Here is a 23,302-nt window from a genome sequence, read left to right as displayed (position 1 = left end):
AGGTCCAAACAAAAAAAAACAATTGTTTGTTTTCTTCAGCTACAAAATATTGAGAAATAGTATGCATAAATGATTAATTAAATATTAAAAATATGTAAGTTACAATAACAGACACCTTGCCAATGATTTGATCACATGTATCTGATGTTTCAATTTTAATTTATGGAAATAAAAGGGTGACCGAGAATGGGAAGACATGATGCAGATAAGAAAATCATTCAAAAACACACCTGTTCTCTTTTTTTTTATTCAAGAAGGTTTTTGATTGAGTGATGAGTTTGCACTCTGACAAGTAGCACAGATGCAATTACAGAGAACCGACTCTGCAAATTGTAGGAGTGGTACGCTGAAAACAATGAAAACAGCATGTGATAGATAGCTCAGTCAAAAGGTTAACGGTAACTCACAGACAAAACGTCTTGGTTTTTAAAAAGTGCATTCACAAACATGACAAATACTCTCAACTCATGATGTCTATTTTTATGTGATACAAAATATGCATACCTGTTTTAGATTTGTCTGTATTTCTATACATAGATATTTCTTCAAAAGGATCACTTCTTTTTTCTTTTTACAAAGGTTAAAAGCAGGGTCGTGGTCATAGCAGCTTCGGATATCTCTAGCCTCTTTATCGTGTAACGAGGATACACGTAGTCTCAACAGATATCCAAATAAAACCTACAATTTTTCTCTGTTGTTCAACTCAAATGACATATTGTCTTCATTGAAAGAGATATTCATCAGTGAAGCCTGCAGTTTAGAAAAAAATGGATCAATAAAATGCTTGGGCCATTAAATATATTTGTGTATACCCGCTTTTTTTGTCAATATCATAAATACTAAAGACACAGGACAATATTATAAGACAATGCTGGGAGACTAAATGTAAAGATTAAAATAGTTCAAACATTATTTTTTTCAAGTTTTCTAGTTCATGAGAAAAAAACAATATCAGGCGAGCACAGAAACATTATACTTCAGTCTTTTCTTCAGTCCATCCGTGGCCCTTTTTATAATTAAAAGAGCAATCAAAGACAAATTCAGACAAAGGCCAGACCATCTTTAAACAAACATCTGTTCCTTTCAGTTTAGTCCTGTACAGACAAGATGCTTGCCCATCATCAATGAGGCAGGATCCTGGTTTTCAAAGGAATTCGTAAAAGCAGTCAAACGTACTGATAAAAACCAATAAGTACCATGCAAATCTTGCAAGACGACATATTCTCAAACAAGAGACAAAGTATTCTTCGTATAGGCGAAATATCAAGTGTGGAGGGAATGGGTGAAAGGCAAAAACCTCTAATCAATACTAAATACTATATTTCCAAAACCAAACAAAAAAAATATTTAATCTGTACATAATATAGTACGCATGAGTTCAGACTGGATCAGCAGTGTCTCTCCTTGTCGTTAGACTCTTAAGTCTTTGCCACCACGCCTACCATGGAATTATACAGAAAAGAGTTTTTAGTTGATCCCAATCTCTTTGTTCTCCTCCATAAATCTGGAGAAGGGTCGATTGGCCAGGACATCCATACCGGCCTTCCCCATACCCGTCATGGAAGGGCTGCTGCCGGTGTGAACACGGTCCATTCCTCCCGGCATGGCTCCCAATGAAGTGAGTCCTGTGCCACCGAGGCTAACGGGCAGCTGGTTGATGCCTCCGTTCTGGATGACAGAGATCTCATTGTTTTTCATGGCCAGCCCGTTGGTGATGGCGGCCGCATACTGGTTCCAGAAGCCCGGGTCCACGTTCATGGCCCGAGCCGCCAGATCCTTCTGGAACATCTCGCTGAACTTCATTGCATCTCCGCCCAGCAGGGCCATGGGATTCTCCACGGACAGCCGTCGACCCCTTCGCGCCGGAGCGTTGTTCCACATGTGTGTTCCCATGTGGACCTAAAATTAGCACATGACAATAAAAAGAAACATCATGAGTACATTTCAAGGCAAGTCACAATTCCTAGATCCAAGAGAAATACTACACAAAAAACAAACATTTTGAGATGGGAATGGAATGTAGAAGGCATTCAATAAACAAACAAGCTTGCATTTTTAAATGATTTTGTGGTACATTTGAATTATCAAAGTGCATTTGGAGACTGCTTGGAAACTGATATAAAATAAATGGATATCACAAAACAGTTCAACCCCTGCAAAATAACTTCTTACCAGAAGCTACATTTTTTAAATTCCAAGACCCTTAAGTTGTGCATAAGTAATGTATATATCTACTGTAGAGTTGACTGACTTCAAGAATGTGATGATGAATTAACCCGGAAACACAAGGAAAACTGTTAACAATAGAGAGGACATACAGTGCTCCAACGGTTATAAAAGTTTAACACTTTACATGCTTTGCAAATTTTGCAACCAGAATCCCCCCCATTTATGTTAAATTATAATTGATCCCATATTGAACTGTCTCTTACCTTAAGATTGCCCTTTGTGGTGAAAGCCCTTCCACAAATATTGCAGGCGAAAGGCTTTTCCCCAGTGTGTGTGCGCTCATGGATTTGCAGAGCACTGGCTGAGGAGAAATTCTTCCCACAGTTGTGGCAGTTGTGCTGCTTTGGAGTGCGTCGTGGAGGCGGGGGAGCCAACATGGGGTTGATGCTGGAGCTCATGGAGGTCTGGGGCGCTGCAGCAGGAACCTGGATGCCTACAGGCAGATGAGGGTTGTCGCTCAGAGACATTGACTTTCCATGTCCATTCATTTCCATTTTGATCATGTTTGATGCAGTGCTGGCCAAATTGGGAGTGCTCAGCCCTGGAAAAAGAAGAGGTTAAATTAATTACAATGCTGAAACAAGAAAACTGCACAGGGTTGCAACCCGGGAAATCCATATGGCTGCAAACTATTGAATGTGTCAGACTTAAAAAATACAAGTTACACTTCCCTGCTGAAGCCTTACTGCATAAATTAGGCAAACAAGACAATTAATTTTTTCAGTCATTAAATGTTTGAATGATAGTTTCAACTAAATTTGCTCTCCCTATAAATATAGCATATATGATATGTCATGTATCTCATACATATCACTATAAAACTATAATCAGTAGATACATTTTTTTGGAAAGCAAAATAAATCTATGTTGATATTTAATTCCCTTTATATAATGCATTTAAATTGAGTTGATTTTGCACATACACACCTCGATCTCTATTGAGAAACAGCATGTTAAAGTGGCTCTCCTCCTTGATGTAGTTCCTGCCAGGTTGAGTGGCAGTCAGGTCGAGGGCCCCGGTACCTTCAGTTGAAGAAAACGGAGATGGGGTCTCTGATTGTTCCGATTTCACTATTGCCAAGCCAGCTGTATTGTTCTCCTGGCCCTCCTCTGCTAGCATGGCACTGCCGTGGTTATTATTGTTGAGTGTAGCTGGGGACTTGGATCGCTGGCTCTCAGAATGACTGTGAGCTGGGGACAAATGCTGCATTGAACCGGAGGACTCAGACAAAGCAGGGCTCCCCAAGCTTTGACATTCGGCGTCCCCCATTGCAGACAGAGAATCAGTGGCAAAGCAATCTGCCTCTCCTCCAAAGCTGCCTCCATTCTGCATGAGCTTTTGCCCAAATGAACGGGACATGTTTACAGTGGAGTCAATCATCTTCATCTGGTTCTCCATTGCAGCAATGCTGGAGATGATGGAAGTTGGTGGGGAGCTCCCAGGTGAATACGGTTTAGATAGGTCCACTTCTCCCTCTCTTAATTCTGCTTCCTCTTCCATAGCCTGCTCCATTTCATCCAGAAGGTCGTCATCGTAATTACTCATCGCATCTAAGCTCTTCTCGTCAAAGGAGAGGTCAGTGTCCATATCCTGTAGGCTTTCAGGGACCAGGGTGTTGGGGATCTGCCCTCCCATGTGCATTCGGATGTGCTGCTGCAGGACAACGGCATTGGTGAACTTCTTCTGACATATGGGACAGGAGTGCTGGACCCGAAGTGGAGGTTTGGATCTATGGACACCAAAGTGTGTTTTCAGGTTTCCCTTGGTGGTGAATGCCCGCCCACATATTTTGCATTTGAAAGGCCTCTCACCAGTGTGGATACGGTAGTGCATCTTGAGGGCACTCTGGCAACTCAGAACACGATGACAGATGACGCACTGGTTTGGATCGGTCATCTTCTTGTCAATATTCTCAACAAGCTGCTGCAATTTTGATGTCTCTGAGGTTTGCATAGAGTCTAATAGGCCCCCGAACGGAAACTTGGCCTTAAACTGGTCTGAGAGCATGGGGAGGATAGGATGGGACACAGGGTTTGAAACCGAGCTGTGGCTTGTGATGGGTTCAGTGACTTGGCCACTGCTGGACGATGAGGTGGAGGTGATGGTAGAGGAGAGGACCACTTGAGTCACCGTTGTTGTGGTGGTTGTGGAGTCTACTGGTCTGGCAGAGCAACTTGGGGGCAGGAGAACACCTTCTGGTTTTAAGAGAGGAGGTGCGTCACTACCAAGGCTGGGTTTGGGGGAGGGTGAAGTAGTGGTCATGCCAGAGTCAGTGATGATATTAGGGGACAAAGATGCACACTCGCTTGATGGTGGAGAGGGCCTCTGGGGGGACATGTTGAGCGGAGTGAGGCTTAAAGATTCGCCAAAACCTCCCATCATACCTGGCAGCGTGGGAGGCAGCTGGAGCCCAACTGAGGTGGGAACCGTGGAGAGGATAGGTTTGCTGTCTAGCCATGTGGTTACAGGTTTTTCTGGGGGAAAAGACATTCCATATGGGATACCAGAGCTTGTGGGCACGTTGTCCAGGTACTCTGGCACAGGGTAGGGGTTCATCTGAACATGCGGGTATTTCTCTTTGTGCCTCTGGAAGTGGACTTTCAGATTTCCCTTGGTGGAGAAACGGTTGCCGCATATGTTGCATTTGAAGGGCCTCTCTCCAGTGTGGGAGCGCAGGTGGATCTGCAAGGCGCTGTCACTGCCAAACACCTTGGCACAGAACCGACACTTATGCTTGAAGAAGGGGTCCTCCGAACTGGGCTTAGTGTCAAACACAGACACATTTGGGGGCTTCCCTTTGCGGTGCTTCATCAGAGCAGCGAGGGGGTCAAGCGCGTTGGCTGTGGCTGCTATGCTGGCCAGCGGGTTTGGGAAGATAACACTGCTGGGTGAGTTGTGAGGTATCAGCGGTAGATTGGAGGCAGAGCTCATGAGGCTGCTGTGGCTGAGTGAGGGAGGGGTGGTGGAGTTCCTGGCAAGAGCTGAGATGCTGCTCATCCCATCACCTCCTGTTACACTACTACTAGTGCTAATGTTGTGGTGTGTGACTGAGGATGAGCAGGAGGGAAGTAGAGATGAGAATCCAGTACCACTGGGTGGGGGGAACACAGAGTTGTTTGAGGATGTGTTTGGGATTGAAGAGTTGGACTGCTGACTGCCGTTTTGGGGTGTTTGAGAGACAGGCCCTTCTATTGCTGAGGTCATGGGTGTAGGGCCTTGACCATTGATAGTTGCTGGCAACCTCACAGGCAGCTGATGGACAGGTGGAACGATGAAGTTGTGTAGTTGAAGCTGACTTGGGACAGGAGGAACACAGGAGGATACAGGTCCCTGGTTTCCAGCGGCATTGCTGTGATGGTGGTTGAGAGCATGCTGTGAAGTAGGCTGTCTGTGCATCAGAGCTACCTGACTGCGGATTTGCTCTATTAGCTGGAGCTGGTGTATCTGCTGCTGCTGGAGGGCCATCAGCTGGTCCAGGATCATGGGAATAGCCATGGTGGAAACCCCACTAGCCGCTGCTGCTGCCCTTACGCTTTGTGAAAACTGGGCAACCGCAACCCGGGTGCCATGCAGGGTCTCCAAGGTAACATTGGTGCTTGGCATGGCATAGTTTGTAACAGTGGAGTGGACGACATCGTTGAGCTGAGGTAGGGAGCCGTCAAGCTCAGGAGACATCACATCTTGCTCTTCAGGATCCATAGTTTTTTCAGGAGAAAGCTCTAGCTCCATCTGTTCGTCCTCCTTTTCTAGGACATTGACCCCATTTAGGATAGCTGTCTCTGAGATGTCATCCCCCTCACCACCAACACTATGGCTGCCCTCCCTAGGGTCCTCGCTGTCAGCCTGCTCACTAGGGCAGCTGGGGACAGGGGAGGGCTCAGTGGGGTATTCTTGGGAGGGGTCAGGTGTGTCCTCATTTTCGTTCACTATGAGCACCAGTGGGCTTTTGGTGCAGTTCTTTAAATGTTCACAGAACTCTGACCACTTGAAGAACTCAGCGCAACACTTCTCACATACATGCGTCTCTTCACTGCCGCTGCGACTCTCATTCCCGCTGTCTGCATCCTCCAGCACAACACCTAGGGCTAAAGGGAGGGGGAGGGGGAAGGAGGAGGGGAGAGCAAAAAAAAGAAGAATTAATGAATAAATAATCAATAAAGAATCCACACATCTTTTGCAGTGCACTACTGCAAAGATTTAACCTTTGATTTTTTTTCTCTCTTTTAACATAACCAAAATCAATATTATTATTTTTTTTACTCTGAACAAATTGCCCTAGTTCACCAATTCTCAAGACCCAGGTTTGTGCATTCACACGCTCTCCATAGAACCAGCTAATAATTTTCTTTGTGCAATCCATCAAATTATGAGGGCCTATCAATTGTGGATACTGCCGCTTAATGAAATTCCATAGAACCTATTGATTTCCAATATGTCATACAATGCACAGCTGCCTCATCTGTTGGGTACAAATCAGGACTTTGATGGCCCTATTAGGATTCCCCTCTGCTATCAAGCCAAGTCATGTCCACCTGAATTTCAAATGCCTCAGCCTTTTCATTTAGCATTGCAAATGCAATATGTTCAACCTGAATCTGAGCAAGTTACCCTATACTTGCATGCTTGTGTTATAACACTAGATAAACAGTTGTATCAAAAGCAAGCGAGTAAGCGATGCCTTATGCATTTCCTGAACTTTTCCCTGTAAAATTGGACCATGTTAACTGTGTGCAACCAAAATATATGTATCTAAAATTTCAACTGTGGCCAACTTTAAACGTGTTTTTTTGGTAATGTTCTAAAATTCAAAACATTCCCCTTCACTTAAAAAAACAATCCCAGTGGTAATTTTACTCTTTCTCCCTCTTCCTCTGTCTTTCTGCTTCTATTTCTCTCCTTCTGCCATGCTCTTTGAAACAAGGCTCAATAAATTACATGCTAGTGCCATGGCAGCGAAGTCTGATTAGTTACATATGTTTAATCACAGTTGTAGGAAGCCACTTCCTCTTCCATATACAACCATCAACCGTCAAATAGGCCGACGCAAGCTCTGAACGTCAACCTTACTCCAATAACACCTGATCGAAACCATGTAAAAATGGCCTCACTTTTAATGTTTACTTTTATTGTTAAAGCATAGTTACTGTTTATGTGTGTGTATGTCTTTCTGGTGGCCTCATAAATATTTCCCTTTCATTATTAGTAGGAGGTGTGCTAAATCACAGCTACAACATCCTGCATGTACGTTATGTCAAAGTCTCCACTTCAGTTTACACTCAAAGACCCTTCCTATATATCTCTTGATATAATTATTAATCTACAAATTAACTAATTGTTTATGTACTGTAAACTATTGGAAACATGTCAGGAACCTTTTATATGCATTTTAGCAAATAAAAGTGATTTATTACAGTAAAATATTGTTAGTGTAAAAAGGCTGCTATAATAAGAGGGTTACATCGATAGCTCTTAGATGTGTTAATGACTGTATGTGATGATATATATAAACACACACACACACACACACACACACACACGCACACAAATCCCTGAATAAAACAAGTGTTGATTATATTCATGTTAATTTGCTTCGATTAATCTTAGAAGTGAAACTTATCTAATAGGCTTAACCAGCCTGAGCTGTGCAACATTACCTCTAGAAAAGATAATCCACATTACATGCTGCACATGTTTATTCAAGTTGTTATTACCATGCTTTGTAAGTGAGTAATCATGAGATTCATACAGTGCTTACATTCATTTCAAAGGTTAAAATGGAGCAAGTCACGAAGCATTTGAGCCAATTACAGTGACTCATTAGTAAAGAAATTCATCACTCCTCCTGTAATTTCTGTCCGGGAGGGGTTAGGGGTGAACTATCAAGGTCTGGTGTCTGTAACTTAATTAATTGTCAACAGAAAGGCTTTAGACAGGCTCTGTGTTCTGATCCTCACTGGTGGCAGGGCTGCCAAAACAAGATATTATTTTACTTAATCATGTACTGTATGTTGCAAGGTTAATTTGAATATAAAACATGTAAAAAAAATATAAAATCATGCATTTTCATTTGGGGTTATATATATATAACCCCAAATGAAAATGCATATATATATATATATATATATATATATATATATATATATATATATATATATATATATATATATATATATATATATAGGCTATATATATATATATATATATATTGTATTTGCCACTATTAATGTCACACTCCGCTGATTGTCCCGTCACAAGTCAGAACATTTAGTATAAGAATTATGTTTAAACAAACACACTAAAAACATTTTTCCCAATATAAGCATCACAAGATTTGTATTGCACAAATAAATAACAAAAATCGACAAGAGAAAAGGAGCAGGCAAATGGAAACGTCAGCGACACGTGACAGCCGGGAAAAAAAATCTCCTTAGCCCAGCAGCGGACAGCAGAGCTCATTTCCATAATTGAGGGTTGAGAGGTCAACACAAATGAGTAGGCTTTGTGTTGAGCTGATTAGTTATTAGAATGGTATTACTGTCAATCTCTTTTATTCATCCACACAATTACAAGTGGGGGCCTTTGTATGCCTCTGACCTCACACACACACACAGAAACCGGTATGTTTTGTCACACACAGACGATAAGCATAAACAAATTGAGTATATATGTATAAAGATACACCCCTTTTAATGCCACACATATACACACACACACACACACACACACACACACACACACACACACACACACACACACACACACAGGTTTGTTTTTGTTGTCACGGGAGAATACCTAACTAGAGTGTGTACACTGTAAAATCTAACACTGTACTTAATTAAAAAAATTAAGTGGACCTTACTCAGTTTTTATCAAACTGTTAGGAATACTAGTGTTTATTAAGTAAGTTCTGCTCTCGGGATGAAAAAGCGGACTTACTTAATGTAATCGAGCTGGTCTGCATTAGAAAAACTAAGTTGTTGGAACTGCGCCTATTTTTTCAAACATTCAGACATGCGCAGATCGGTCCTCACGTACTTGGCCGTGCTACCTGACCTCCTACCATTACTCTGGAACATGTTTGACCACGAGCTGGTGCAGCTGGACCTTGCTTTGGAGGCGTTGGTTATTTTCATCGGCATTTCCGTGATTCTTGTGCTCTGCACACTGATGTGGTAAGTAAATATTTTATCCCTGTGCAAACCGTGTTGCTATCTTGTTGTAATAATGCACGAGGTTTACGTTAGCCAACTGCTAGTCGTGGAGCTAGTTAGCTTACTTTCAACTGTTGCCGATGGCCAACCATGTGGTTAAATCCTTTAGCATCATGGCCGGAGCTCAACTCAACTTTGAAAACGTAATTTAGATGAACAACATGTGCCAGAAAATTCTAAAGAAACTTAATATTAATGCAGAAGATGGAGTGTTTCCCCCAGCATTTTCATTATTTAATTTTTTTTCATCAGCATGCTAGTGCGTGCAGATGATGCAGGTCCTTTATCACGTGCGTCGGAATAGCTTAAGATGATTAAAACATAGGCCTACGTTAGAATGGTTATAGTTATTATTATTATTTATGTGATTTATATGATTTTGTGTCCTAAGTAGGCCTACCAGCTTTTTACATTTGTCTGTAGAAAACTAATATAGCAAATTGCTGCGACACAATTACTTAAAGCATTCAATTTTGTGACTTGAGATAGATTCTCATTGATTTTTTTTTATAGCTGAATAGTCTTCGTTGTTTTCAAAATATGCGCTTTATTGAAGCAGCGCGATCCGCCTTAACTTCAGCGCAACCTCAGCCATGGCAGCGTCAGTCTCCCACCCCCTCTCCCCCCCAAAGTAAAGTCAGTCCCCGCTCCGCTCCACTGAGTCACCGTTAGCTCGAAGGTCCTTTCTATCAAAGCTCGGAAAGTGAAGCTCATCTCCTATCCCTCTAAAAGCTAACAGTCGCTGTCGCCATCAGCTTTCAATAATAAATTCAATAGATCATTAAATACTTAATCTGCAAATAATTCGCCTTTTTTAGTTCATACAATGTGTATGTAACTGAGATTTCAGGATTATTTTTTTTTGGGCATATAGATTACTTGTCAATTACTAGATTATGATGTGTTCTGCTATGCCTATTGTACATGTTTTTCTACTTTCTGATTGTTCAATGTCTTTAATTTAAAGGAATGTTGTCAACATTTTACTTATTCTCATGTTATAGGTGTGAAAATAACGTAGGATATTATGGTTGAGCATTTAATAAGAGTTTAGCTTTTAGCTTCCATATTTCATTACTGGGCACTGTGTGGTTAAGGCCTGTCATATCTTTCAACTGCACTTGAAACAACATTTGAGGTGTAGTGATAGTGTGTACTTTTGAATAGCTGCCTAAAATGTTTGTGTTCTTCTTAACTACCTCCTATTCAGGCTCAAACAGAGGGTGACCACTCCCTAAATTGATCTCAGCAGTTAAAGGTATGTCAGCTAATTTACAATTATTTCAATGCTCATTTCAGCTCAGTCACCTCACTGGATAGAGCGAATGTCTTATTAACTTTAACGTATTTCACATGTAGTGTTGTTTTAAAGGTGGAGTCAGCAATTCTGGAGAAATATTTTTGTCAAAAGCAGTGAATATCTCCTCATCATCCTCTACCTCTCTGTACTGTATGTACTTAAAAAGTGTTCATACATACACAGCCTAGACTCTGTAAATGGGTGTAGTGCAAATTAAGGTGTGCTAGTCTGAGCAATGTGTTTATATACCCACGGTTTTTCCTGGCACAAAATAGCGTGGTGTTGGCTGAACACATTTTTGTAGGTCATTTTAGTAACATTTTAAACTCATGGCAACCATAATTTCAGATAATTTAAGATAATCAATTAGGTTAGAACTTAGAACAACTCAAGAATGGAAAAATGCATGCTTTCAGTAAGTACAGCATACTTTATTTAAGTGTGTTCTGGGGGCTCTTGAGACAAAATATACAAAAAATAAAAATATACTTTACATAAATTGACAAAAATGTGAATTGTTTGAAACGGTTTTTACAGTTTGTAACACTGAAACGTTACATATGTTAAGAGAACAAGTACACAGTAAAATGATGGAATCTAATACAATGTTCTCCCTTTTTCTTAGGTTAAGTCTTCAAAATGGACCAAAGATTACTTCTGAGAGTTGTCATAAATGAAGAGGATATAAGGAAGTTGACTTTGAATGAAAGACCAGAATCCATTGAAGAGTTAAAAGTCCTACTGAAAGATACGTTATCACTACAGTATGACTTTAATCTTCAGTATGAGGATCAAGACTTCAATGCTTTCTGCAATTTCAGTGAAATGGCTGATCTGCCTCAGAGAGCTACGCTGAAAATCATCCCCCTTGTGACTCTCCATTTGTCCTCTCTAACTTCACCCACCACAACATCTGACACGGATTGTAGCACAGCTGACACAGAAATATTGTCTCCTGCTGGATCACCATCGCTCCGAAAACAACAGTGGCCAGAGTTTTTTGACATTCCTAATTTTTCTGCTGATGTTCAGCCAAGACTTAGACAAGCAGATCTTGCATTCATGCAAGATGGAACACATTTGATTCCATCATGGGATATGAGACACGATATACTCGAAAAACTGGCAGAGACCGTGTATGGCTATAAGGCCTACCCAGAAGATAGTGACTTCAGTTGCGTTGCAATGGCACTCATTAGCAAGCATCCCTCTCTGACTGAGCCTGGTTCACAGCCAGGATGGCATGGCTGGAAGAACAGACTCAAACATAAAATGGGCAACTTTCGTACAAAGCTTCGAAGAGCTGGATGTGAGGATGTAGCAATAAATGGGGGTAAAAGAAGCAAAAGCAACCCAGACGGAGAATCTTCAAGCAAGGGTATAAAACGGCCAAAAAGAGGTGAAACAAACTATCTGCCTAATTTACCTGAAGGACATGACGAAACAAGCCTGGAAAATACCAGAAAGGTTCTCATGGAGGAAATGAAGAAAGTTCGGCCAAATGGCACACTCATCTCACAAATGATGGACCAAACATTCCCACTACGAAGACGAGAGATAATAAAAAAGGAGCCTGCTGTAGAGGACATGGTTGAACGATGGCCAGCCCTTTTCACGGAAAGACAGGTAAGCTACTTTGTCCTGAATAGAGCTTGCAAGAATGAGCTTCCTTTAAGGCTCCATTTTACTTTGCCATAGATTCAAACTAAGCAAAATATGCCAGACTAAAAATTTAACAAATTCCAGATGGGAAGCCAGGAATGTCGAGACATTAAGGCACATTCTTTACAAGTTTAAAAACATCAATCATGCATACTGGATTTTTTCAATATAATCAGTATTTTGTGTTGTTTGAAAAGCAATATGTATGGAAGAGGATGAGGAGCAGATAAGGTGCTGCGGGAAAAAGTTTTTTTCTTATACAAAAAACTCTGATTCTCTGAGAAGAAATTAAAACATTTTCAACATTAAAATCCGAATCTCTAAGAAAAAAAATCTGAATATCCGACTTAAATGTAAAACAAACAAAAAAAAACGTTTCTGCAGAAACATCTTTGGTTTTTTTCAAAGTGGCCTTAATTCTCTTCCGTATGTATGCAATTATTTGATTTGTCTGAAAATTTAATTTTATTTTAGCAAGCTAGAAGTTGACCATGTTGTTATATGTTGTTATCTATCTTGGTTGCTAGTTTGCACAACTGTTAGGAATCAAATCTATGTCTACTCAATGTGCTGATTCTCTCCCTTCGCCTCGCTCTGCTTTTTGCAGGTGTTTGCTGAGTTTAACAGAATAGCCAGCAAGAATCTTGAGGGAGAATTCTTTGAGGCTCTCGACCAGCACACTCCACGTTTCATTGAACTTTTCAAGAAAAAAAAAGGAACTGCTGGACAAAAACTGACAGAGTTGATGCAGCACATCAACTGTGTGGTAAGTAATTTAATGGTGCAATTTAATTTAATTTTCATTTCAAAAGCCTGTCCAAAAACTAGAGCCCCTTCCCCCCAAAATTGTTTCTTAACTAATCTTTTTCTGTTTCTGTATCATTAGGCACCAAACGTGACTGCACTGCGCTCTGTTGTCCTCAAAGGCATTCCTATTTTAGTCGGCGACGACTCGAGTGAATTCTACAAGACAAGTTTGGTAAGCACTTGCCTTGTACATTATACACAGAGAGATTTGTGCTCAAATTCTTCCACAATACATCTGATAGGATTGTTAAAACCCTGTAATTAAGATTTAAAGTTGCCACTCAATACAATACAATTCGAATATTAGGTTCTGTACATATGTACATATTCTGTTTTTTTTTGTTATTCAATAGCTTAGTTTATTTATATCACACTTATTTCTTTGGGGACAGTGTTACAATGTGAAAATGTATGCTCATTAGAAGAGCAAATCCAATGGTTAGAAAAACATAACTTGCTACTCTAACATGGAACATGTTTATCTATGCAGGAATCTGTGAGTGATGCGGCCCTAGAATCCGTCACAGTTGGCGTGCTGACTGTTCTCAGTGAAGATGGTCCTCAGCCGGGTTCAAGCTCAATGCAACTCCAGCCCATCTCCACTGCCATCGTACTTGAAGGAGGTATTGTCATGGACAATATTAGAGACTTGCCTCAGGCAGTTTGTGTATTATTTGGCCTTACATACGCTTTGCATTTGGATTACCCCAAATGTATGGCAAACACACTCAGATTCATTCAAACTGTAATGCTTGGATTGGGAAAGAAAACCCTCCCACCAAAACTGCAAAGTCTGAAAAACAGTCTACTGAGTTAGACCAGGGAAGAGTCATTAGCTACCAGATAGCACTTTGCAAAAGTTGCAATAATTATTGTTGAGAAATATGTTTTGATACTTTTATGAAACTGTACTCACTTATTTGCTGTCTTAGCTATTGTTACAACCTTTAAAAATTTACCTCAAAATGCTCTTGCAGTTGATGACAATAGAGCACTCTTGTGACCGAAAGTGTTTATTTGAAGTGTTTGAAAAGAAAAAGTAGGCAGGGACAATGTCTCGAGAAACGATCAAGCAGAGGTTTGCATTGTTCACATATATGCTTTGAGTTTTTTAATTTCAAATAAGTACTTACCGTGGATGTTTTCGGAATCACTGTTAGGTTTTGATCTGAAATACACTATTTCTAAATGTGAGAATTGCATCAGGTTGAATTTTCTTTAGGTTCACAGAGGTTAACACTTACTTAATAGAAGCCTGTAATAACAGGTGTAAAAAGTTGATTTTATTTTGTCTAAAACAATTTTGGACCACTACATACAGCATATAAATGTAATATGCTGAAGGGTCATTTTCAAGCACAAGTTTTTGTTACAGCATTTGTTTTATTCTTGAATGGATAACCCAAAATTTATGGCATATACACGGAAATTCATTCAAACTGTAATGCTTGGATTGGGAAATAAAACCCTCCCACCAAAACTGCAAAGTCTGAAAAAGTCTACTGAGTTAGACCAGTGAAGAGTCATTAGCTACCAGATAATTATTGTACTGTTTATTTTTGAGAAATGTGTTAGATATTGTTGTGAAACTGTACTCACTTATTTGCTGTGCCAGCTATTGATACAACCTTCGATTCACATTTAAAATGTTCCCTTTTTAAATGGTCTTGCAGTTAATGACAATAGAGCGCACATAGAAGTACTTACCGTGAGGTTTTTGGAGCACTGTTTGTTTTGATCTGAAATACACTATTTAAAACGTGTTTAAAATTTGAGAATTGCATCAAATTGCATATTCTTTAGGTTCACAGAAGTTGACACTTACTTATATATTGCACCATATCAGGTGCAATATATGAACACGTAAAAAAAAATATTTTATTTTGTCAAAATGTTACTACTACATACAGAAATGTAATGTAAAGTGTAATCTCAAAGCACAAGGTTTTGGTTGAGCATTTGTTTTGAACTTCAATGTAAAAAATAAATCTGGTCATGGAACAGAATTAACCAAATGAGTGTTCTCAATGTATTGTTTTTTGAGATAGAATTCTTGCATTTCAAAGAAATTTGTTTGATTAATTAAGGTTCCTTGAAAATGTATTAAGTTCAATTTAAAGTGTCAAGTTGTGCTAAGTTATTGATATAAGTGAGGTTAAATAAATAGGAATAAGTTAACGCAATATGAAAATACTAAGTTAACACAAAGCATTGCATTTAAGTAACATGAACTGAAAAATGTAATGAGTTGGCTTTACTTTAAAAAAGTATGGAAACTTATTGCCTCACAAACATTAAGTAAAGTAAACATAACTTAATTATTCTGAGTTATAAATAACTTGATTATTCTGAGTTATAAATAACTTAATTATTCTGAGTTATAAATAACTTAATTATTCTGAGTTATTTATAACTCGGAATAATCAAGTTATTTATAACTCAGAATTATTAAGTTATGTTTACTTTACTTACTTTTTGTGAGGCAATAAGTTTCCATACTTTTTTTAAGTAAAGGTAACTTGTTAAATTTTACAGTGTATAGTTGAGTTGCAGAGGCCTGTTAAGAGTTATATTTGTCTTCCCTAAACATGAACAGATTGCTATTTTTCCTACTTGAAATAACATTTTGTGAATTTAATTTAACAATTTATTATTTTATTTAAAAATGTCATTCCCACTCTGCATTTTGGGTTTTTGGGCAAATTCATTGCACATGTAAGATGCGCACGATGCCGCCTTAAAACAATTAATGAAGCAAGGCAGGGATTAAGATGTGGAGTTATGCTGTGTTTTGTGTCAGTTTGAACATCACTAAAATGACTCACTATTACAATACGGGCAACACTGTTGCAACTTCATTACTTTGAAGCCGCCGTTGAAAATAGTATTATACTGTACATTCTCATGATCTCTAAAATACATTCCGTTTGCCTTCACATCACCCTGAAACAGTGGGGTGCATCCGCATTTTGCAGCTGTGCGAAGGCGACATTTTGTGGTTGTTGTGTTTGCAAGACAGTGCGAAAGTGTGTGTGTGTGTGTGCGTGTGCGTGTGTGTATGTAGGGGGGGGTATTGATTTTTCTATAGCATGAGAAAGGAAAGGCTGAAAAAAAATCCATCCCGTTTTTCATTCCTTTAAGAGTCTTCCTTTACTTAGATGCAAATATTAAGCTGAACAAAGTCAATAGGGGGATTGTAGACATTGAATCCGTGTGTCCACTATCTCACTCAGCAATCTCTGGCATGCTAACTGAGACCGCTAATCTGACATATTATATCAGATGAGGTATTCATGCTTTCCACTCATTCTGTGAAAGCCACAGAGCCGAGCATTGAGCGAAACGCGTTGAGCAACTGCAAATTGTCCCATTTTTGACAATTTCCAGATTCACTTAATGAATACACACACATATAATCCTACTGGTAACATTTACTCTGTGTTAACGTTAAGTCTATTTTATCTTATTTAAAATAGAGGTGTTTTAAAATATATTCTTTTTAAACAGCATTTAAACCATAGTCAAGCTGTGTAATGTTCCGTTTCATTATGACAGGCAGCCAACAGCAGCAGTCTCCCTGAAAGGTGTCTGCCTTTACAGCATAACTAGAACTGTCCCTCCTTCTGCCCCTTTAAAATGCAAATACCACTGTAGGTCCTGCCCAAGTTGGGAGGGGAGGGTGAAAAAAAATAGAAAGAAAAGGAAGAGACCTGCTGGGTTGGAACAATGTTGGAATTATTGTGGCAATTACATTTTTCAATTGTATTCTTTGATCACTCCTCCCCCGATCTGCTCTGTACGGAATTGATTATTTAAGTCATGAGTTTTTTTTTAAATATATATTTAAATTGATTAGACATGCAACTGTTTAGACGTCAGTCTAATTGATGTGTTGTGTGCATGTTGCTGCATTTTAATATCGCCATTTATCTGTCAACGTCGGATTATTCACTGACACAGAAGAATGAATGTCTGATTATGCACTTTTATGAAGAGTTAGTTTCCATTTTTAAATTACTTGAAAAATGTGTTCTTATTCCACAAATTGTATCCATCAGTTTTGAATATATTTTTCAAACCAACACATATTTCCAGAAAATATATTTTTTTTGCAATTGCACCGCTCCCGGGCAGTATTGTGTCTGTAGCAATGAACACATAACGCATCACCCCGAATAATTCCGTACAACCTCAAACTGGCAGAGGCTTGAGTGTCCCCAGCACAGCTCTGTCTGTGTGTGTGTGTGTGTGTGTGTGTGCGCGCTCTCACACGTGTGCGTGTGTCATCGGCCTGGTCAGCCCTGCTGCAGAGTGGTACAGTCATATCTGCACTAACAGAGAGGCCTTTGTCATTGGCTGCAGATGTGCGGCAGCCAAAACATTAACGATTTGTTTGTGTAAGCATTTGCAATACAGTATTCGATGACGGCACTGTGTCCAGATCACTGTCTCTCCCCCCGACAAGATGGCCCTCTGTCTGCGAGTGTGGATTTATGTATGAAAGACCTCGAGATGAGGAGGAGGCTTTAGGATGTAATGGGTGCTCATCCTCAGAAGGCCAAATACATATTTCATAGAGTCTGCCTTTTTCACAAGGAGATCAGTGCTTCAGCTCTTTAAACACTATATGTCTGGACTCCAGTTTTCAAATAAGAAAACTATTTCACCCTGTACACCCAAACAAGCTAAGTATTATGATTAAACAACCGACACTTTCTCAGTAGTCAAACGGTTGTGGCCAAAACCCCGAAAACACAACTCAACAAAAACGTACAGAAAGAAAATCTTACAATAACATACTAAACATTCACCTTTTCAGTTAATGGCTTGTGCTCTTTCTCTTTCAAAATCTTCTGTTTTGTCTATTGTGAAAAAGAGGAGTTCTATTCTTTCTTGCCTAGTCCTTCCTCTCCATCAGGATCATACTTGTTCCTGTGGTGTGTGTGTGTGTGTGTGTGTGTGTGTGTGTGTGTGTGTGTGTGTGTGTGTATGTGCGCGCAAGTGTGTTTTTAGCGCAGAGTAGTAATTAAGACGCAGCCATATTTGAGTGCCTTCTTGAAGACATCTTTGGCACAACTATGTGGGTGGTCCAGAGGCCTGCAACCAATGGTGAGAGGGGATTAAAACAAAAGCCAAACAAAGCCCCACTGCAGGGGAACCACGTTGCCACTGTCAGCAGGGATTTCCTTACTATAGGGCTATCATGTATATATTGTTTCTACCTCATAACCAAGTACATTCCTGCCTCAAACACTACATTGTAAGGAGAGAGGAAAAAAGTTCAACTCGAACATTATGACTGTGTTTGAGAATTCAAGAAACATGCAAGTATGTCTATGAATAGATCGTAATAACAAAAATAAAAGTTTTATTTGTAGTGAAAGCCTACCAACATGGCCTTCTTGAGACTTCTCCTGAGATGTCAGAAATGTCATTTGTACAACCGATAATATAAGATCGATTAAATTATTTTGGTTGAAAACAATCTCGTACATATGTGTCAATAGTTGCGGGAAATGTACTTTTCGAGTTGGCAAAAGTGTGGTTACATGCAATATGTACGACAACGCCTCCCACACATTCCACATGCACACACGCCTTCAAAGACACAGGAGGCAGACAGAGGAAGCGGTGGTGAGAATGAAAAAAGGGCCCGTCACTGTTCACACTTTCTAGGACACGGGTAAGCTGTGCTGCCAAGGTCAACGGCACACATGTCCTAATTGTACAAGGAGCTTGACGTCTAGCGGCAGGACCTGGCTGGTCGGGTCTAGACAAAGGTTAAGTCAGCAAGCTTTATAAAAGCACTCCTAAGCAGACCCCCCCCCCCACACACACCCCTCGTCCTCCACTCTGCATACTCTCTCTCACACACACACACACACACACACACACACACACACACTCACACAAACACAGGCACATGCACACACACTCACACACACAACCTCCCCATGCCCCCGGGAGGCAAGTGTCCGGAAGGCCTGAGGGGGAGATGATATACCAGACAAGGGTTTGTTGGCACTTGATTTAGATTTTTTTCATCTTTTTTCAGGGATGCAGCACATTAAACTGCTGCAGTGAACAGCAGAGCGAGAACAACTCTCTCTCTCTCACACACACACACACATACACACACACACACACACACACACACACACACACACACACACACACACACACACACAAATCTACAAAAATATATCATTTGAAAAAAAAAAGATCCCACAAGGTGAATTCTATACCTTAGCTCCCTAGACTTCTGCTTATTTTCTTTGCGCATGGATATTTTCACGAAATGCACTACAGACAGGGAGTGTGTCCTTGAGCACAATTTGCACACCACTCGAAACGCTTGACTTTTCTCTTCGCCACATGGCCCAACACGTATGGATTTGGAGTCTAAATCAAATGGCGACTGACGGACAATTGGAACTTTTGTATTCCTTGGACATTATATGCAATGATTTGTCAAGCAGCAGGGATCGATAGTGTCGTCACGAGCTGTGGCACGGCAACAGGCAGCGGGGGGAATCTGATCATGCTGCAATGATACACTGACAGTCTGACTGTGTGTAACTCGTCTGTAACGTGGCTTTGGATGAGACACATGGTCTTATTAGGTTTATTTAAGTGTGTATGGGCTCAATGTGCCCCGCCAAAAAGGCTTGCAATTGTTTCACTGCAATGTCTGTCCCGAAAAAACAAGCCAGCCAGTATAATGCTCCAGTGAGGATGGGCAAGAAACATTCCACGGCCATAAGCACAATGCTGTAGACGCTATAGGTTACCCACAACAGTGTGTGTGTGTGTGTGTGTGTGTGTGTGTGTGTGTGTGTGTGTGTTCATTTAAAGATACACATGTAGGAAGGTGGATTTTTAAAATGGAGAACAGAATAAGAGTTAATTGATTTGTTCTTCTTCTAATCCTTCACTTATGTCCTCTCTTGGTCGATCCACCTCTTTTTTTGTTTCACTTTGCAATTTTTTTTAATTTTTTTTTAAATAAACAGTAATCCAATCTAGTAGAAATCTAGATGCAACCGATTTGACGACAAGAAAAAGTAAGTCGACTTTTCATTCCATGGTCCTACAGGATAGCAACCTGATGGACGTATTGTACTGTGTCTCTGGCCAACATCTTAAAAAGGTTTAACCAAGCTGTTCAAATGTTCAAATGTAAATGGCCATTAAAGTACATCATTCCACAGAGTAAACCAGACAAAAGAGCCAGGAGTCATCAGTGTGATGTGTCCCCTCACACCAACATTTCCCCATGCAAAGAGAGCTGCTCCCCAGAGATTACATCATGCAATTCTATTGTAAAGAAGCCCTGCAAAGTGTGTGTGGTGTGTGTGTGTGTGTGTGTGTGTGTGTGTGTGTGTGTGTGTGTGTGTGTGTGTGTGTGTGTGTGTGTGTGTGTGACTGGGTGTGTGAGTGTTGGCCAACATGAGCCTATAGTGAGGTATAAATAATGGCAGTGATTTGTAAGGAGCACCCAGCTTTAAGGATGCCCGAAAGAGAAATACATCTCAAACAGTGAACACCATGAAAAGATTATTTTTTTTTTAAACACAAAGGCCATTGTAGGGGCTGTGTGTTTGAGCTGTATACAATTACAAAATGAAGTGATTGTATTTCTCATAGATAAAACATTGTGTAGTAATAAATGTATAGCAAAATGCCTTTATGAATTACAGCACTATTTATACAACATTCTAAAACAACAATTGGAATTTCAAAGAAAAAACCAAAGGCAATAAGAATTGTGCACTGCAAAGTAATAATAACACTATTGCTACAGTTGTCACGTTGTTCCTATAATTCCTACAGCATTACGCCTGTGTTGAGATGAGACTTTAGCTCCATAATGGTTGTTTCATTGCGCAAAAAAAGGCTGAGCGCAGAATAAACCGTGATTGAGCCTCTCTTTATTTCCACATGGCGAGAACGAGCTCTGTCAACCGATCGTGTCGACATTGTGAGCAAAAGGGAACAAATCAAGTGTGCTAAATTTATGTGAGGGGGGTAAACACAAACATTTCCATGACAAAACATGGGCTTCGACCTGCAACAAAAATCCGCCTTTTTGTTGCTCCTCGGACAGCCAGACAGGCGCCGAGGGACAACCTACACTAAATGCAAAATAAAGAAATTAAAAAAATAAAATTAGAATTTTATTATTTTATTATATTTTACATATAAGGTTAAAAATGCATCAAATATATGATCCACTTGTAAAGCCAAGGAATAAATGTTTTTTTACAACCCTAAGAGAGTATGTCAAATATTCTTTCAACTTCACAAACCGTGTGTATATTAGTGCGCGCGCATGCACACACACACACACACAGTCAACTGGATACGATTTCAAAGACGGATTTAATAAAACGCCTCCGATATTATACATTATTAAAACAATTATATTCGGAGACAGCTCTATCATAAAAGGCCCCCAGCACACAAAACAAATGATTAACGTTTAAATGTATTTAAATGACTAAACAGGCCTATACATTAGTTCCATTAATCTCAAAAGTCATGTTTCAGGCAGCAGCCGATAGTGTGATGCAGCCTGTGTGTGATGCAGGTTAAAACTGATGTTTTGGAATTAAACAAACAACTTCTTCCACGAGAACCGCACACTTCCAGAAATACGTTCGACTTAAAAATATGTATCATAATGTATTTATTATCTAGCATTGCATCTCTTTTTGAAAAAAATTAAATAATAATCTTGTCTAAAACCCAACAATAATCCAAATAAATCCAACTCCTTGTTTTTACACTATTTAAGTTTAAAACTTAAAATAAATGAGTTGGAAAAAAGTACAAGTATAAAGTGCCGAAACAGCGAGAGTGCTAGAGCAGGGTTGGGAAGTTGTCTGTTTGAAAAGTAGACCTGGATTGGAAATAAAGAGAGCTCAGCTGATTAATATCCACTCACCGTGCTCGGAAACCACCCCGGCTAGTGCGGGATCCTCGTCCGACTTGAGGTGCTGCGGCTTGGCTTGCTTGCGTCGGGACATGCCGCTGCTGTTGCCGGTGGTGCTGTCAATGATGATGATGCCTCTGCTCCTTCTGCTATTGCTTTTGCGCTCCGCGATGCCTCTGCGTTTGGCAGATACATCAGCGAAGAGCGGAATGAATCAACACTCACACACAAAAAGTTCGCAAACAGACTGGCGAGGTGGGGAGAGAGAGAGTGAGTCGAAGAAGAAGAACAAGAAAAAAATATCTCTGAAATTAGCCGGTGTCGCTGCTGCTGCTGCTGCCGTTGCCGCCGCTGTTGCTGTGGTGCGTCGGATTGCGCATGTCGGTATAATAATTATGATAGTGAATAATGCCTCGCGATTAATGGCACATCGCGTGAAGGTGGGGAGGATTGGCTGGAGTCCAGCGGACGCGCATTGGATATGGTAATGAGGGACGGACTAAAGCAATTAGCCGCCTCGCTCTCAGACTTTATCCAGTCTCTTTTTTCTCTTCTTTTTTTTTGTTTTACTATCCAGCCTTCCCCCTCTCAACAACACAACACAACACAAGCCAACGCACCAAAAATCTCTTGTTATGCCCGGCTCGCTCACAGGGGGGGTCTTCTTCAACAACACCCCCCACCCCTCTCTCTCTCTCCTCCTTCCTTCCTTCCACGGGAGCGCACTCACTCACTCACAAGTGCCGAGGATTCACCGCCGTCTCCAAGTATCTCTCATCTTCATCACTCCCTTCTTGACCCGTGTGATCCCCCGCGTTTTACCTCACGACTTCAGAAGGAGCGTCTCCTCATAAAGTCTGTCTCTGGAGCGTACGTGGCTCTGCTTCTTGCACTTTCTCTCTCTCGGTAACTTTCTATGTGAGTGTGTGCGTTTTAGGCTGAACAACGCACCTCCTTCTGACTTGGACTCAATTGAAGCGATGTTCACAGTCTCTGAGACGTTTCAAAGTTTTCTCTTCATGGACATCTTTCCGGTAAAGTAGCCGCGTATATATGTTTGACTTGGTACACGGACGTGGTCGGGACAGAGTACAATTCTTGACAATAGCAATATATTGTTACCAGGGTGCCTATTTTTTTTCTAATGGCGCAGCTCC

General features: G+C 40.4%; 1 protein-coding gene across 1 annotated transcript; it reads right to left on the bottom strand.

The window, feature by feature from the left end:
- Window positions 1-231: 231 nt before the first annotated feature.
- Window positions 232-23,302, bottom strand: sall3a (spalt-like transcription factor 3a). The gene is made up of 4 exons (XM_080039849.1): window positions 22,158-23,302; window positions 3,157-6,315; window positions 2,433-2,770; window positions 232-1,899 (listed from the first exon to the last, which is right to left on the bottom strand). Exons 1-4 carry the CDS (start codon window positions 22,237-22,239, stop codon window positions 1,468-1,470), a joined length of 4,011 nt encoding a protein of 1,336 aa, XP_079895975.1. The 5' UTR covers window positions 22,240-23,302; the 3' UTR covers window positions 232-1,467.

Source organism: Ammodytes marinus, assembly GCF_949987685.1.
Source record: "Ammodytes marinus genome assembly, chromosome: 13".
Lineage (NCBI taxonomy): Eukaryota > Metazoa > Chordata > Actinopteri > Uranoscopiformes > Ammodytidae > Ammodytes > Ammodytes marinus.
The sequence above is the reverse complement of the archived record's forward strand: the minus strand, read 5'-3'. Positions and strand labels throughout refer to the sequence as shown.